The sequence below is a fragment of the Echeneis naucrates genome, chromosome 4 (genome assembly GCF_900963305.1).
Source record: "Echeneis naucrates chromosome 4, fEcheNa1.1, whole genome shotgun sequence".
Classification (NCBI taxonomy): Eukaryota; Metazoa; Chordata; class Actinopteri; order Carangiformes; family Echeneidae; genus Echeneis; species Echeneis naucrates.
Window position 1 is genome coordinate 18,393,141 of NC_042514.1, and position 16,689 is coordinate 18,409,829.

General features: G+C 36.7%; 1 protein-coding gene across 1 annotated transcript in view; it reads right to left on the reverse strand.

Annotated features, from left to right (window-relative positions):
- Positions 1-15,623, reverse strand: part of jak1 (Janus kinase 1) — a 28,653-nt gene extending 13,030 nt beyond the window's left edge. Inside the window, exons 1-11 of the mRNA XM_029499839.1 lie at positions 15,419-15,623; positions 8,599-8,810; positions 7,288-7,411; positions 4,883-5,036; positions 4,196-4,353; positions 3,183-3,451; positions 2,617-2,732; positions 2,146-2,328; positions 1,421-1,578; positions 819-933; positions 50-248 (exon numbers count right to left, since the gene is read on the reverse strand). Of these exons, the coding sequence (XP_029355699.1) occupies positions 50-248; positions 819-933; positions 1,421-1,578; positions 2,146-2,328; positions 2,617-2,732; positions 3,183-3,451; positions 4,196-4,353; positions 4,883-5,036; positions 7,288-7,411; positions 8,599-8,803 (1,681 nt within the window). The 5' untranslated portion in view covers positions 8,804-8,810; positions 15,419-15,623. The remainder of the gene's footprint in view (positions 1-49; positions 249-818; positions 934-1,420; positions 1,579-2,145; positions 2,329-2,616; positions 2,733-3,182; positions 3,452-4,195; positions 4,354-4,882; positions 5,037-7,287; positions 7,412-8,598; positions 8,811-15,418) is intronic.
- Positions 15,624-16,689: the final 1,066 nt, after the last annotated feature.

The window sequence follows — 16,689 nt, forward strand, 5'->3', positions numbered from 1 at the left end:
TGAGCTGATCACTAAGTCTTGCACTTCTATGTGGCTAAATTAAGCTTGCCTCTAGGTTGTGGGGGGCAGCAGTGGACCAGCTGGAAATGGAGGTTTTCAGTGCGAAGACTCTGGCCCTCCAGGTGGTCCAGCAGCTCCCTGAGTGTGGGCCGCAAAGTATCAGTTCCGTACAGACGATACCCATCAGAGGCCACCTCAATCTGGAAGTTTTTGTAGTGGCGCACAGGGCGAGACTCCCTCAGGTCAATCTGGTGGGAGAAAGAGAGAAAGAATCATTTTAAATAATGTCACAATGAAAGAAAAACAGAAGGGGAGATCAAGTGAATGAATACTGAAGAGTGTGAACGTGAAAGAAAAATTGTGAAAAATTACTATTTAGCTAAGTCCCAGTGGGTCAGCTTTGAGAATATGAGGGTTTGTGTAAGTGTTTTCTCCCATGCTGACTCATGATGCTGTCACAGTAGAGCAGTATAATTTAAACATCCTATGATCCAATATAAAATAAACTGGTAATATTTGTTATGGTTCTTATGTGCAAGTCCTCTCCAGTTCACCCACAGGGATGCCTGCGATTAGCTGTGGTAATAATACTATAAATACAGGATTTATATTTCTCTATAGCCACACTGTTTTATACAACTCATTTCCTGGCATGATATAATGAGGACATATTTCTTAAAATGTCCCATTGTGCATCAGTTTTTACCCAGATTACATTTAATTTTTCACATTAGCCTAGTTCATACAACAACACTGACAAATTACTCAGTGATTTTTTTCAGTTTCTTGCACTGTGAAAGCACTCAAGTTCACCCTACCTCAGTGCAGACCACAGTGATGATGATGTAGTGGTAGTCAGTGCAGCTCCATCGCAGGATGTAGGTGCCCTCCTCATTGCCCTCTTGACGCAGTTTGTGGATGGCATAATCCGTACTGAGAGAGGTAAAACACAATAAATTCTGTTAGTGGCTCAAAACAGTAAATTGGGGGACTTAACTCTTGAGTTTAAAATAATGTTCAGTTCAAGATTGTGTTTTTTTTTTTGATACTGCTGTCGCATTGTTGTCTGTCATCCTGTCTGTGATTAAATGTGACTTGTGATGATTTTTTTTTTTGTTTGTTTGGTTTTCACTGTACAGTGGCTCGACTTGTTTCTCATCCAGGGGTCAAAGGTCAATTTTAAAATCAATATATTAGAGCGCAACAAAATGGCAAGTGTTAACAAACAAAAGTGTTTTGTGACAACATTAGTCCATGAGCATCAACAAAAACAACATTAGGCATATTAAAGTCTGTGTTAAATGGTTAACAATGGAGATGTCTAAAAAGACCACCTTTGTCCCACAAAATATTTTTATGAAAAAACAGGGGCATGCTAACAAACAAACACACACAGTCAACACTCGGGAAATAAAGTTACCAGATGGGCCCATGACATCCATTATTAATATTGTGCACCACTGAAGCAGGGGCCACCTCCTTGCACAGGTAGTGGTGGGCATCCACTGTCAGCCTGAAATACCCATCAACAAGGGCTGCAAAGGATAGAGCTTCTGCCCGAGACACCATTTCCATCTCCTGAAAAAAGGAAAGATCAAGAAAGCAAGATGATGAGATGGAGAGAGATGAGATACATTCATAGTAGCAGCTGTTATGAAGCCACAAGGCTCCAGAGGCCTTGCTGAAAGAGCTGTTATGTATTATAAAACTAAATCCAATTTACAAATGAAGGTTTGTATCACCATTAGTCATGCCTAATGGCAGGCAGCAAGAGATTCCAAATTAATGTTCCCCATTGGTCACATTAACAACCTGAGCTACCACATCTATTTGTTTTCCAAGTTAAAGAGTGATCATACAGTGTCTGTACTCTGTCAGGTGTTGGGGGCTAACTAACTAAATACTGAAACATTTAGAAAAAACCTGTGATATTGGTTTGATTACAAACAGATTTTAATTATACATATGAATGACATAGACGAAGAAACAGACATATATTGGAAATGACAACTGATGAACATGCATTCTCATGTTCAATTTACAGCTGAGACAAATTCAGGTCCAATTCACAACTTTTATTTTATCCCAGTGGATCTACAGTTGCACTTTATAGTTTTGTTTTTTTTTTTGGCATGTCCTCCTTACCATCCTCTTGTTGTCCTGTTTATAGATGGTGACTGTCGGCCCTTTGATGACAGTGTGTGTGATCTCATGGAAGTCACAAAATACCACCCAGCCTTCGTTTGGCTCTTTGTTTTTGTCATTTCTCTGTTTTCCATCAAGCTTGTTCTTCTTGATTTTTCCTTTCTCTTTCGAGACCAGAGACACCTATTTTAAAGATAAATGACAGATGCACAGAACTGTTATACAAAAAATACATTGTAAATATATATATTTTTGTGTGTATATTTCCATCCGTTTTAACCCTTTGGTGTACAGTATCTAAGTGCTATGAGTGGTGCTCAGAAATAAAATGTTTTATTATTATTATTATTATGGACACATGACATCAGAGGAAGATTTCAGGTGAGACTCTGTCTGCCAGTCTGTCACTGAAAGTTAACCATTACGACACTGGAGATTCCTCAGGTACTATTCAAGCACCATTTTACTCACTGCAGAAGGCTTCTTCCTCCAGGAAATGCCAGTGGTACCAGTAACTAGGACTTGCACATCACGACTTTTCTCAATGTTCTGAATCTGGCTCTCCGTTTGACTGTGGTTGTAGTACCCTATAGAAAGCAACCAAACATTAAATTGCAGCAGTTCGATATCAAGCCAAACATTTTAATCCTTAATCCTAAACATTGGTTTTTCAAGATATATTGTTTGCGCAGCATTTGTTTGTGCATCCTCAATGTCCTGCTCTTGGCTTGTTACAACCATGTTCTAGTGTCTCGTGTAATTAAGAGAAAGACAAAAAAAGCAGATGTGGGAAATCATTCTCTCCTGGAAGATTCTCGCACCCCTCTCTAAGTTTGTTTTGGAGAGGAGGCAATATCTTGCTTAACCAGGTGCTAAATTATAAATTCAATTACAGCAACAAGGAATCCTGCTTCAATGGTATTGATGTCCCAGGATATTTTAACATCTTAACTGATTGCTGTAATGTATGAAGTACTCTAGTTGAAACCTTTACCATCACTCATGCGTCCTGATTCCTATTTTTTCTGAAATCTTACCATGGTAACCTCCATTGCAGACCTCTCCCTCCTGTGTGACGCTGAGTGAAATAGGTTCCAGGAGCTCGCTGCCGAGGCCACTGGTCAGTCCCTCCAGAGTTGCCAAGTACTTTATTTTCAGGTCATATTCTGTGATGTTGCTGTCCTTGACTGTGCGGCGATTGAATTCACTGAGAAATTTCTTGAAGACGTTGTTGATGCGGATGCGTGTCAGAATGTTGCGCTGTTTAATGTTGGCGTTTAGGGTTTCTGGGATAAAACGCTTGTAGCTGGAAGGATTAAGATAGAAACATACATTAACTTAAAATATTGCAGCATAACAGCATTTACTTCCAGAGCCTCGTGCAAATGTTTTGATAAGGAAAAATATCTTCTCAGTAACTACAAATTCAAGAATAGTCAGTAATTTGTTAGCTTTAATTCTTCAATTACTTCCTGTGGATTTCTGCTTGTCTACAGTCTCTGTACGCTTTGAAAATAGGGAGGATTAGGAAATGTAACTGACCAAAAGAGTGTGAGGTGCAGTTGAAAAATTGGATAGTAAAATAAGAAATATATGTATGTGCAGTATTCAGTCAGATTATTTCGGCTACTGACATTGAATTGAAAATAGCACCATGCTCAGTGCCAGCTCAATTGTTGATAGGTCAGTCAGATTTTAAAAATCCATTAGCAAAACAAGATCTTTTTAATGGGAATTCTGATGACATTGATATAATATAGAATCTGTTAACTCCAGCATGAAACCCTAACCTTGGATGGCATTTACCTTTGGAGATGTAGTTACCAGTTTTTAGGAATGACAAGACCTTGTGGGTTGACAACTCAAGCCCTTGAGAAGGGAGACTTGAGAAAGCAGGTTCAAAACAATTTCACAAGATGGCAGTGGAAGGCTCTTTTAACTATCCCTCTTGAATGTGGATGTAATTTTAAGATCTTACTCTGTGGAAGCTGCACCATACAGACTGTTTTAAAAAGCCAACAGTTCAACCACATCATATTATGCGTGTTACCTGATCTCGTTGGAAGCACTGGAGGTGGATATCTTCATGTTATGGTGAGTAATGGCAAGCACAGCCATGCCCAGACACTCATTTTCTATCTCATGCTGCTCTGCCTCTGACTGGGACACCCTCAGTGAAACCACACCCTTCTGGAAGTCATGCTGGCCCTGAGCAATACACAAATATTTATAGTCAGACGGAAAGAACAGATACACATCAAGCACATATGAACATAACTGCGTAAAAAGAACTGCTTTTGAAATTGGACTGTAAGAGCCGGAATGTGGCAAGATGTTTTTTATTTATGATTTGTTATATTCTAATGAGCTGAAAAAAATGTCAATGGCTCTAAATAAAACTGAAGGGTTTTCTAGCTATTGCTGACCTTAAATACATTTCCTGATATTGTTACATTTCCTTCCAACTGTTGATGTTTTGAAATTGTGAACTGAGTTGATGTTTGAGCTTTCAAACAGAAGGTAGTTTCAAAAGTGTGTAAGAGGAAGAACTACGAAATAGATACATGTTGAAAAATACTTGTGATGAAGTGAAATAATTTTAGTTTATTTGAGCAAATATTTGTTCTTCTTTTTGGCAACAATTAGACAGCAATGGTCATGCAATTCCCATGAGAATCTAAAGATAAAAAAGTTGAATCTGATTATAATTGAGGATAAAGTCAGTTGATCCAATGACCTGTGAAAACAGGTAGTCAAGAGATGCTGCGTCGAGCAGCGGTGTTCCCTCCGGAGTCTTCTGTGGGCTAAGTCCACCTCTGAGTTTACTGATGCAGTGTCTCCAAACTGGAGACTCTCCTTCATTGGTGCTATGCCAGTTTCTGAAATAAAATCTGACAGAACAGACAAAGAAGACGTTATCACAATTTATAAAAATCTAGTTTTAATAATACATTTTGAAATTACTCCCTGAGATGAAGTAATGTATTACTTTGCAAGCCTCTGATGAAAGCAATGTTCTTAAGAGGAAGTACTCTATTGCCTTGTGTACTATGTGCAGTATAAAAATATACTGAAAAAAAAAATGGTACTAAGAGATAGGTACATGTGTTCAATGCATCTTATCTTTTTATATTTTTCATGCGAAAATTGCCCAGCAAGTAAGTGCTGGGCAATATCTGACTTTAGGCTTTTAACCATTTTCCTGTTTTCTCTGAATAGAACCAATTTCAGTTAGTCTGTGCTTTTCAGAGGAAATACAGGAACAAATTGTTATGAAGTAAAAAGTTTCATCATCTAACATCTGACATCAAACACCTATACACCTAAAAAAACAAAACAAAACAATGTCTTTTTCTGGTGCGAGAGGTCTCTTAATAAATAATGAACGACAGAGTCTGTGACATTGTGAAGTAGTATAGCAACATGGGAGTTGTTTACTTCACTGCCATCACAGCAGTCCACTGCTCCTGATTAGTATTCTTTCCACTTCAATCTACCAGAAAACACATTTTCTGCAGGAGTGTCAAGCTCTCCAAAACAAATGCAGCAAGTCATTAAAATTAGAAGAAACATGGAAAAAAAAAATGCTGTATCATCCCCAAAGTCATTTCTGAGATTGTTATTTAATTGAGGTAAAATAATAACTTAAAAACTGCTGTATTTAATAAAAAATGTGTTAATGCGATTGTTGATTATAATTGGTCAAAAATAAACTTTGAGAACAAAAGATACCAATGACAGGAGAGCAAATGGATCACAGATTTCTCTAGGTGTGGAGATTGCATGAAATATTTAGTTTAATTTAAACTTTGCAAGAGTACAGGTTTTGATTTTTGTATAGTGTAATGAAACATTTGCCTTACTTTAGTGCAATGTAGCAAATTCATATCATTATACATTATACCACCAAAACATCAGCATTTGGCTGAGGACTGATGGGACTAAATAGTTTCACAGATCTAGTAGCGTGGCTCCTTTTTTTAAACCACTTGAACCACTTGGAAATCCATTGTCCTTACTCTGGCAACCATAAGTGCACGTTTGTGTTTAGGGCTGCAACAGCTAATAAATTAAATCAATTAAATTCGATTATTTAACTTGTCAGCTATTTTAATAATCAATTAAAAGAGAAATAGAAGGAGTGGAACCAATGTTAAGTTTTCTGTAGCTCACGTGGAAACTCTATAATAAAGTGTTTTGTGTATTTGATAAAATGCTGTTTATTCTTTTTTATCCGATTAAAAATCTATTAATCAACAAAAAAATTGTTCTATTTAATTCTATTTATTTTATTTATTTCTAAAATATGTGTTAGTTGCAGCCCCATTTGTGTTGAACATTTGTTTATACTAAACACTGCGTGTGTATCAAGACTTGACCACAATAACCTTGTTTGGAAGACTGCATTTCAGCAGGCAGAGCAGGGTGCAGCAAGATTCATTTACACATACAACACACACCACAGCTCTCTGCACACTCACTCAACTCGCTCCACTAGCTATTGTCAAAGCAGAGAACAGAGAAAGAGGAAGTGTAATTGACGCCACAGCAATTATTTTCTTTTCCTTTTTGCTTGTAAGTATTACCTTAGTTGTAGAATGGATTGTCTGTTTAGGGATTTAAGTTGATTTAAAATGAGGTATAAAAATTACGTTTTGGTTAAGTTAAATGGGTTAGTTTGTTGCAAAGCTGTATTCAAATAGATGGTGTGCCCCTTTAAATTATTAGTCAGCTGCAAGCTGATTAACCAAAGTGTGGTTGGGTATGTAGATCAACTGGTAACTCAAAAGTGAGCAATTTAGGCACATCTCTGTAAAAAACTGAACAAAATCTACTTATCATTCTGATGTGCCAGTTACTGTCAAACCACAAAATGACAGCAATGTATTTGAATTCCTTCCTTTCAGAACACAACAAGATTAAATGTTGCAGTTTAACAGCTAATCTGGTGCTTTTGGTTATACAGGCTTTACAGGGCAGACTAAAAACATACTGGTCTAAGAAGGCATTCATTTTAAGTCTTCATATAGCTTCTTGGCCCTTATCTCCCATTGCTTTCTCAAATAATTCAGATAATTGACATTATGGATAAAAATGATAAGTTCCAATGCATTAAAGCCTCTATGGAGACTATATTCTTACCTCATGCGATAGTGCAACTTGATACTGGTTTCATCTGTGATCTTGAACTCGTAGTTGGGGGGATACCATGTTCCAGTTGTCTCATTGTACAACGCAAATAGATTATGGCACAGAGGAGAGATTGCTGGGAAAGGGAAGAGAAAAGAGATCAATATTCCAACCAACTGTTAGACTGGGACAAGTGATTTGCAGCATCTGCACAAGACGATTAAGAAATAATGGCAACAACTAAGGTGAGTCATCTATTGTCTAAAGCCATAATATCCATCTTGGCTGGAATCTATTGCACTTTAATTTGCATGTTGAAAAATGTATGGCTGCACTTGTAGCTACAGTATGTAACTTTGTTTTGAACTTATAATATTTCAAATAAATAAATGATGGTCCCAAACATACTAAAATGCAATGAGGAGCTGTGAAGGGCTTCTATCAAATTGAACAGCCTGGGATCTGTACATTTAGAGTGGGCTTTGCCCTTTTAACCAATCGCAATAGGCCAAATTTAACGCTTAGTGCTCATAGTTCTCAATCTATTTGTGCATGCGCTTCTGGTGTGCTATTGATGTCGCACTTGAACTTGAAGGTAGAATTTGTTGCTAGTAGCCATTTCAACTGGCTGTTTCACAGGCTAGAAACTCCTGATCTGACATTGCATATTGTATCTATTGACAAGTGGATAACAGTAACAGAGAAGGTCTCATCTGGCTTAGTACGCTGGCATCCATCTTTCAGTGGACACATAGCTCTCTATTGCCACATTATAACAAAAGAAACCAGAACTATTTAACTCTACGGACACTCTAATTATTATTTTTGATTGATTGTTATAGGGCGGGGCATTCAAATTATGGCCCATTTAATTGTCAGGGTGACTGATTAACCAAACAGACAACTTAAGTTGTAAAAAACAGTAAAGTAATAAATATTGCACTATGAATATCAGAGTTGTTGGTATTTAACTGTGTGCTTCAATCATATTTACATGTACTCATTGAATACCTTGGAAGAACATCTCGCAATCATAAAGTCATCCAAAGGATTTTACTATTAGGTAAACTTCATCTCTCAATGTTGCAAGGTTTGTCAAGATTGGTAATATATCTTCTGCATATCCCAAAATTTAAAATACCATTTTTGTGTTGTAGAGTTCTTCCATTCAAACATAACTGTAACTATTTATGGTTCTTTCTATATTCGCAGTAATATGTACAGTAAGTTACCCATCAATACTGGCAACAAACAAAGACAAAATCACAAAGCACACTTTTAAATCCTTGACTCTAGTTGCTAGCCAAGTTTTTTGTCACTTACAGCATTTCTTGGCAGCATCCACACAGAGCTCCTCAGCAGTGTAGCATCCCTTTAAGTATTCCAGCTGATGTGCATCTGGTAAGTAAAAGTGGATCTCCAGGCCCAAAGTGGGAGAAGGAGAAGAGGACAATTGGGTCCTCCTGGTAGACTTCCTCATCTTCCCACAGAGTTGCCTGCTCAACTCCATCACCCAAAGAGTTGGCATTCAGACACTGAAAAAGAAATTGGAATGAGGGAATAAATCTTTAAATTAGAACTGGTCAGAGTTTCTGAATGCCACCAACTTTTCCTCTTTTGTACTGAAATATAAAACATGAGTCTAGCAATATTCTTTAGTTCTTATTGGTGACTATGAGTAGACTACAACTATTGCTAGTGTCTAAAACTACTAAAATCTATAGACTGTAAATAAAGATGGACGCAACCTCTGTGACATGGCCAGCTTGTCAGTGCATGACCCTGGCTAATCCAAATCCGAGCAATCAGGTGGCACGCTTCTGGTGCTAGGACTTCTGGCACATACCTACTTAGTAGAAATCCTGCACTCACCTAACTGTCACTGTCAGGCCTTTCATTGCAAACGAACATGGGCACTTTATTTAATTTAGATTGATCCAACATAAATAGTCATAGTTATGTCAATTGTATGTATATTTTATTTTTTTTTGTTTTCACTGTAAGTCTTCTTTTGTTTAATTCTTTTTATTAAGCTATGCAGAGTTTACACAAGGGTGCTTGTTCACAAGTACGTTTCACTGAGGGTGTGCATCCACGTGGCAAATAAAGACTCTTAAATCTTGAATCTTGACCTTGAATCATCCAATACTCACAAATGTGCCAAGCTGCCCAGTTTCAGTTTTTTAGTTTATGTAAGATTTTTATTTTATGATGAGATTAGGAGCTGTGTGTTATAATAAGGTTACAGGATTAATTGTGTGCTGAGCTCAGGCAACAAAGCAGAGAGAGAGAGAGAGAGAGAGAGAGATGAATGTTCATCAACCTGATGAGTCATGCTAACCCTGTGCAGAGCCCTGACACACGCAAGCCCACAGAATACAATGACGTCCTACTAAACTCTGGCTATGGTTCATCCTGACGTCATCCTTCCAAATGAAGAGATGACATCAAAGACAGCTCTTTGCTCTGTAGGGGCTGCTCACTACTGGATGAATCTAACACGACGTCTAAACCAATAGCATTACAAAAGCAGCACATCAATAGTGGTGTATAAACAGCTGTGAGTTCTTCCTCCTTGTTTTCTGTTCACTGCCAGTGCTGCATTGTTCTTCTCTCTTGTGTTATATATGCACATGCCATCAGGCAAACAGTGTAGACAGGATTTTCAGTGACTGGGCTTGTGTTACGAACTCGTGGTCAGCTTTAACAAAATTTTTAAATGTTATCTTGTCTTTTGGGAAAATCAAGAAATGTATTCACAATTTTGAACACTGGACAAGCAAAGGGTTAATCAATTAATTAATAAATTATATATAACAGGTAACGAAAATATTACATTAGTTGTAATTCTTTTCTATTGAAAAAAAAACATAAATTGCAAAAATGTGACGTAGACATGTTCCCTCACTCAAGAATACAACAAGCACTCCATGGAGGGAAAAAAAAAAAAAAAAAAAAAAAAAAAAATCAAATTTGACAGTTCACTTGAATATAAGTAAATATAACTAGGTGAGAGAGCCTCACAAGTGCAACACTTGTCATCTGCCATCTTTTTAACTTTTTCATTAAAAATGAAAAATAAATAAAAATAAAAAAAAATAGTTGGCTACTATCGTTACAGTTCTTCATTGTTATTGAACTGACTAAGCTCTACTCCTCTCTAATCACAGAATGATTACACCAATTATACCTGAGAAACATTTCAGACTTATTCACCAGAAATGAAAAAGTCTAAGGCACTACCATGAGGGTGAAGACAGCATTCCTAACTAGGACAAAGTGATATACTGTGCACTGATCACATGAGCAGTGTGTGGGGATGGGCAAAATCAACATCAATATTCAAAAGAGGCCATGCTTCCTACTTAGTAGTCATGACTGATAACATGCAATCAGGTTGTGGTGTCATTTCCAATGGCCTCTGCATCTATATGTTCAGATTGCAATTCAATCCTGGAGGTTTGAAACGAAATCGGGACCAGCAGCTTTTCCAAAAGGGAACATCAAAACCAGCAACCACTATTATAGTTGTGTCTGATTTTTGTATTTACAGATATAAAAAAAAAGTAGACGACTTTTGGCACAGACAGAGCCATCCTGCAGACTGCGAGCTAATCACAATGAAAGACAGTCTATCTTTGTTCGTCTGTTTTATCACTGTTGTTTTTTGCTAGTCATACTCCTGTTAACTTCCTATTAAGCTGACAAATGAATTCCACGAAAATATAACGTAACAAAACCAAGAGTAAACCACAAAACAGTCATCCTGTCAAAAAGATGATCATATACATAAGCAGCCATTATCTCTCATCAGTCTTTATTATCTCAATTTCTTGAGAAGATGGTTTTATTGAGTCATTTGTCAGTACTTGACAGCGAGTTAATCAGTCTGTCAATTTCCCTCTCTCTCTTTTAACCCAACTTCGCCATAATACTTTTACATGTCCTTTATAGATATTATAGTTATTTGAGCTGTTTAAAACAAATAGCTTTTGAAAATCACATGTGGTGTATTCATATTGTGATGGTATGTTTTAAAGCTCCTTTTAATACATTTAGTTGTTGCAATTGATCTGATGCAAGCTTGACCAGAGCTACAGTTTTGCAATAATGACTTTTGTCTTTTTCCATGTCCAGCGGAAAAAGATGCAGACAGTTCTCCCCCTCAGTGCTGTCCTACTGCTTGTTTTTTTGCTTGCTCTTTTCTTATTTGAAAATGGTAATATGACTGGAGCTACTATTTTTGCTGGACAACTGTGTAGATGATTCAGACCAGCATTGCTACCTACACTAGTTTTAATGTATTTCAGCAATAAAAGCCCAAACATTCTGCATTCTTAGAACACAAACTAAAAACTGTTTCAAGTGCTGATTAAATTAGAAGATTATTCGCCTTCATGTTCTTATTTATTTATTTTGTTTCTGTTAGAATTGCCCACTACAAAGCAGCAGAGGCCAGTACAAGGCCTTAAAAAACCTACACTTGGCAGCATGGGGCGACAGTGCCTCTTATTCACGATTCATAGGGCTGGGTGATTACTATTCTGAATCCCAATGATGATGAAGACAAGATAGAGATTCAGCAATTGTGGCACATTCTCTAGCACTTCTACTCAATTGTAACACTGTTTTTCCCAATAAATCAAAACATTTGAAGCCTACATCTTTTACAACATCAATCAAACAATCATGATGAACAAACCAACTTTTGTTTCATCAGAGAAAAAAAAAAGTCTTGTTTTTTTGATCCGAGTATTTTCTTTTCTGCAATCGGCAAATTGGCCACAGTGGTTGGGTTGGCGAAACCCATACATCGATCCATTATATCTACTGTTTATCCACGGAGGGTTATGGGGGCCTGGCACCAAACACTGGGCTCAGGCGTGGTACACAATTTACAAGTTGCCAGTCCATCTCAAGGTTGACATACAGTGACACGCAGCCATTTTTGACTGAGGCAATTTAACCAAACATGCATGTATATTGACTATGCCGCCCTTGTGAGAATAATCCAACAAGGAAATTGGCTCAATTTAAGAGTTTTAGTCTACTTAGATATAATGAGGGCCAATCATAAAATTGAGACAATCATTTTGTCCCGTTAACATTTTTTGCTCATGGCACTGGTGCTACAAAGGTTAATGGTTTTGTAGCACCAATTAAAAAAAAAAAAAAAAAAAGCGTAATAAACAGACTCCAAGACTGGCAAAGGATGTAGATATTGCAAGTTTTTCTATTGTACCTATTCACTTTCAACATGTCTGACTGGTGATGGCAACATCAAGCCACAGTCTGTCCCAGCTAATGTTCTCTTATCACATTTGTGTTTAACATTGTAGACACTTTTTGTTCAGGTTCAAGGTCAAACACTTGGACATATTCAAACAATGATATCTCTGATATAAAATTCATGTCACTTCAGTCAAAAATGTTTCAATTGTTTCTATTGTTTAGAAACTGCAAAGTAATTTGATTCTTTACTCTTGTGCATTTATTTACTTTACATTCTGTTTCTTTGCTTAAATGTGTTTCTTTTCTGATTTCTTAACTGCTTTTCTTTACTGTTACTTTACTGTAGTATGTGGGGTAGTATGCACCCCACTGTTTCGCTATTTTGTTTCTTCTTTACTGTACTTTGCTTTCTTTCTTTTCTTTTACTTAACTTTCAGTATTGTACAACTGTGTATGTTTAAGGTACACATGTGCTTTGCTGTACGGTATGTGTCCTTGGCTTCTTTCTGTTCACCTGTATTTGTAAATTTGCAAAGTATTCCTTTTTCTGTCGACAAGAAAAACTCAGTTGCAATGGACCTCCTGGAAAGGGACTGATACTTCTCACATCTGATCACACCCATAACTGATCATAGGTGTGATCTCAATAAAAAAAAAAAAAAAGAACTATCATAGCCACCCTTTGAGGAAATACATTTGCCAATTTGTAAATATATCCTTATAGTTATTTTAAAGCTAGTAAAAGCTATTTGAATTAGAGGGATATATATATATATAGATATATATATATATAAGCAGACAGCAGGCTCATAAAGCATATCACATCACATCATATATATATATATAAAATGGTAACACTACGAGCTGCTGCTCTTGCTTTAGCTGCGCCTGTCATTATTCAACTGAAATCATTCAAATTCTGATCTCAACCACAAGGGTTGAAGCCAGCTAGTGTTGACAAAGAACAGAAGTTTTGTTCATTGATATTTTGATTCTTCAGGTACTGATTTAAGAGGGGAAAAAAGATTTTCAAAATGAATGCATTTCCATTACATGAATACCACCACCATTTCAATATTTTAGATATGTGTAGTAGGTCTTTAGTACTGTCATATCTAAAGAGTGTTCCAAAACAAGGGGACTTCACTGATGAAGACTTTAAACAATAATGCAATAACAATGCAATGAAAAGCATCACAGCAAATTTTTTTCTCTCCTAATTGCAATCTTCAAACAACTAGGGAGCAGACATATTCTTACTTTTTGTTATAAATTATAATTTTACAGCAAAATGTGGTCTCACCCCCTGTGCCTTCAATTGAACTAAAGTAAGCAGACAGCAGGCTCATAAAGCATATCACATCACAAAGGTCACTTTACAAGAAAAGATCAAATGAGCAGAACTAGTTTCATTTTATGTTAAATTTCAATCTATTATGGTAAGAAAAGATGGTTTTCTCGTGTGAGCCGTGTGAGCCGGTTTTCTCTCAAATGAAAACTGATTTAAATATAAAAATATTTTTTTCTGTTTTTCTTTTGTTGTTGTTTTTATGTACTAAAAACATTCACCTTTGATACTATCACATATGTAAATACATTCAACATTTGAGATTATAGATCTACTTTTACATTATTTCAATATAATTACCATTTAATCCAAATCCAGTCTCCTCCATGTATTCCAAACTGCTATTTTAATTAGATTATATTTAACAATGCTTTTGTTGTTAGGGCTTTTGTTGATTAATCACGATTTAAGTCAACATTGAGAAAAGACAATGTTTTAAAATGTTTTAAAAGAAATTAGTTGTGGCTTGTTCTGCTAATTAGTTCAATTCCAATTAACACGCACTTTACTGTGTTGGAACAGGAAACTGTGTGGTATGCCTTGACAGGGGAGATTAGACCCTCAAAATTCATTTCCCTTTCATATTCATCAGCAAATTTGATTATTGATCAATTTTATTTAGTACTTTCTTAAGGAAAGGAAAATACCAAGAGGCTTTGCTTCCACACCCCCAGATGTAAATTATCTGTTATCTTTGGGGGTTGCAGGCTGATGACTAATCTGAACAGATCACCTTGGACTTTGGGAAACTATGGTGGGCATTTTTTCACCATATGACTTCTCCAGCTTACTTATTTGTTGATCAAGTAAATAACTTTTGGATTAAATAATGATTGGTTGGAGGCCTAAATTCTAACCATATTACTTTATATCAATCTTCACTTTGTTGGAGCAGGGCCCCGCTGGTTCCCCTGGTCCCAAGGTGATAGACAGTTTAATTTCGCATCTTGTAAAGTCAGGAAGACTTGTAACTATATGACATTAAAAAGAAATTTCAGTTTCGCCATTTCCAGACAGTAGATATACAGCTTAGTGTAGGGCGGAAGAATACGACGCAATTCACTCCAGTACAACAGTGTTGAGACACAAATCGGCTTTGAGAGTCTTGGTGAACAGAATTTATGTATCCATCTGTTTAATTATTTTTTATTTATTCTGAAACGGTGTCAAACTTTTGTATAGAAGGCCCTTATTTCGGATTGCATTCGGATACAAGATCTCACCAATGTTGTCCTATCTGGTCATAATACTATACATCCCGAACTGAATTTTATTTAGCTCCATTATAATCGTGCTACACAACATCCCAACATCTCTCTGCCGATACTGAACATAAAGGGAGGCTCTGAAGGATTCAGAGGACTGACGTTGGCTGACATTAGCCTGTTAGCCTTTTAGTTTCAGTACAGATGACGAAAACTAATAGCCACTCGATGATTTCTAACACTTGACCAAAAAAGAAAACAACTGAAATGACAAACGTGTGCGTGAAATCAGTGGAGCAGAAGAGAAACGTTTAATCGATGGGCATTTTTGATGAAGTAAAAGAAGCTATTTACTCACCTTGCGATCTTGGCCAGACAGCTGGCAACTTACTTCCGTTTCGTTTCAGTACATTAGACGCTTCGACCAAGTTGGAGCTGGCGCTCTACGGGGACTTCGACTAGCTGTGGCTTACCGACTGTGATATTCCCGAAACCTCCAGAGAAAAATATGCGATATCCAGAAGTAAAAAAAAAAACAACAAAAAAACTAAGACGTTAAATCCAGGGAAATTCTTGATAATTCAACGCTTGTGTGGAGACCCAACGCTCCTCCGTTCGTGCTAACCCTTCCTGACAAGCGACTACCCATTCCCGAAAACTACGCAGTGGCCTTCTGTAGAATGCGAACGCTGATTGGCTGTTGGAACTGTCACTTAAGATAATAACGTTTAACCCTTTGTTTACTACACACCGAGAGGCCATTTGTTGACCGCTTTGTTTTGTTTTCATAAGAGGAAGCTGTCATGAGCGTCAGAAATCCTCTAAACCTCCTCATGCGGAATAATTTTCTCTCCAATTGTTTACTCTGGCTGATATACACCTGCAATAAATGAAAGATATAGTGGATGCATTCTGTCTTGTGAAAGTTAAAGATTCTAATTAAGTTATGTTTTACGCTGTAGGAGGACTTCCAACTGAGGAAAGTCCCTGGGGATTTAATGTAGATTTGTTCTACCAAGTTGTAAACATAAGATATAAAGAGAAGAAGAACACATAAAGAACTTTTCATTCTAATGGATCAAACAACTGTACCTTAAGTATGGTTGTCCTTCCTTTTTGTCATTCTGTAGGTGTAAAAATGTTGGTTGTTTACTCTAGGTCATTTATTGAACATCTAAAAATACTCACCTTGATGGTATTTCCAAAACCCAACAGCACGCAGCCATAACTTAAATTTAGAATTCTATGGCTGATTTGCATATCTATCTACATGGGTGTGGTTGTTACCTCAAATATAACCTCTTGCAAGCCGTGTAGTATTTCAGTTTTTGATTTTAAAAGATTATTTTGAATGAAAAGGACACTCAGGAATATTGAAGAAATAACCCAATAAAGTATGTAAAAACATGTGAAGAACTGTGTCCTTAAGGAAGGAGTTCAGCCTCTGTGATTGATGTAATCACAATACAAATAAATTGAGTTTCCCTACTGACTTCAGACTGAAGATTAAATGGAGAGGTAGGGTGACTGTTCATAGACACTTGTGTTTTTCTTTTATCATTAACAAAAATAAGTGGCACATGTGTTCTTCACATGAATGATGATCATTTAATATCACATGCTGTCACA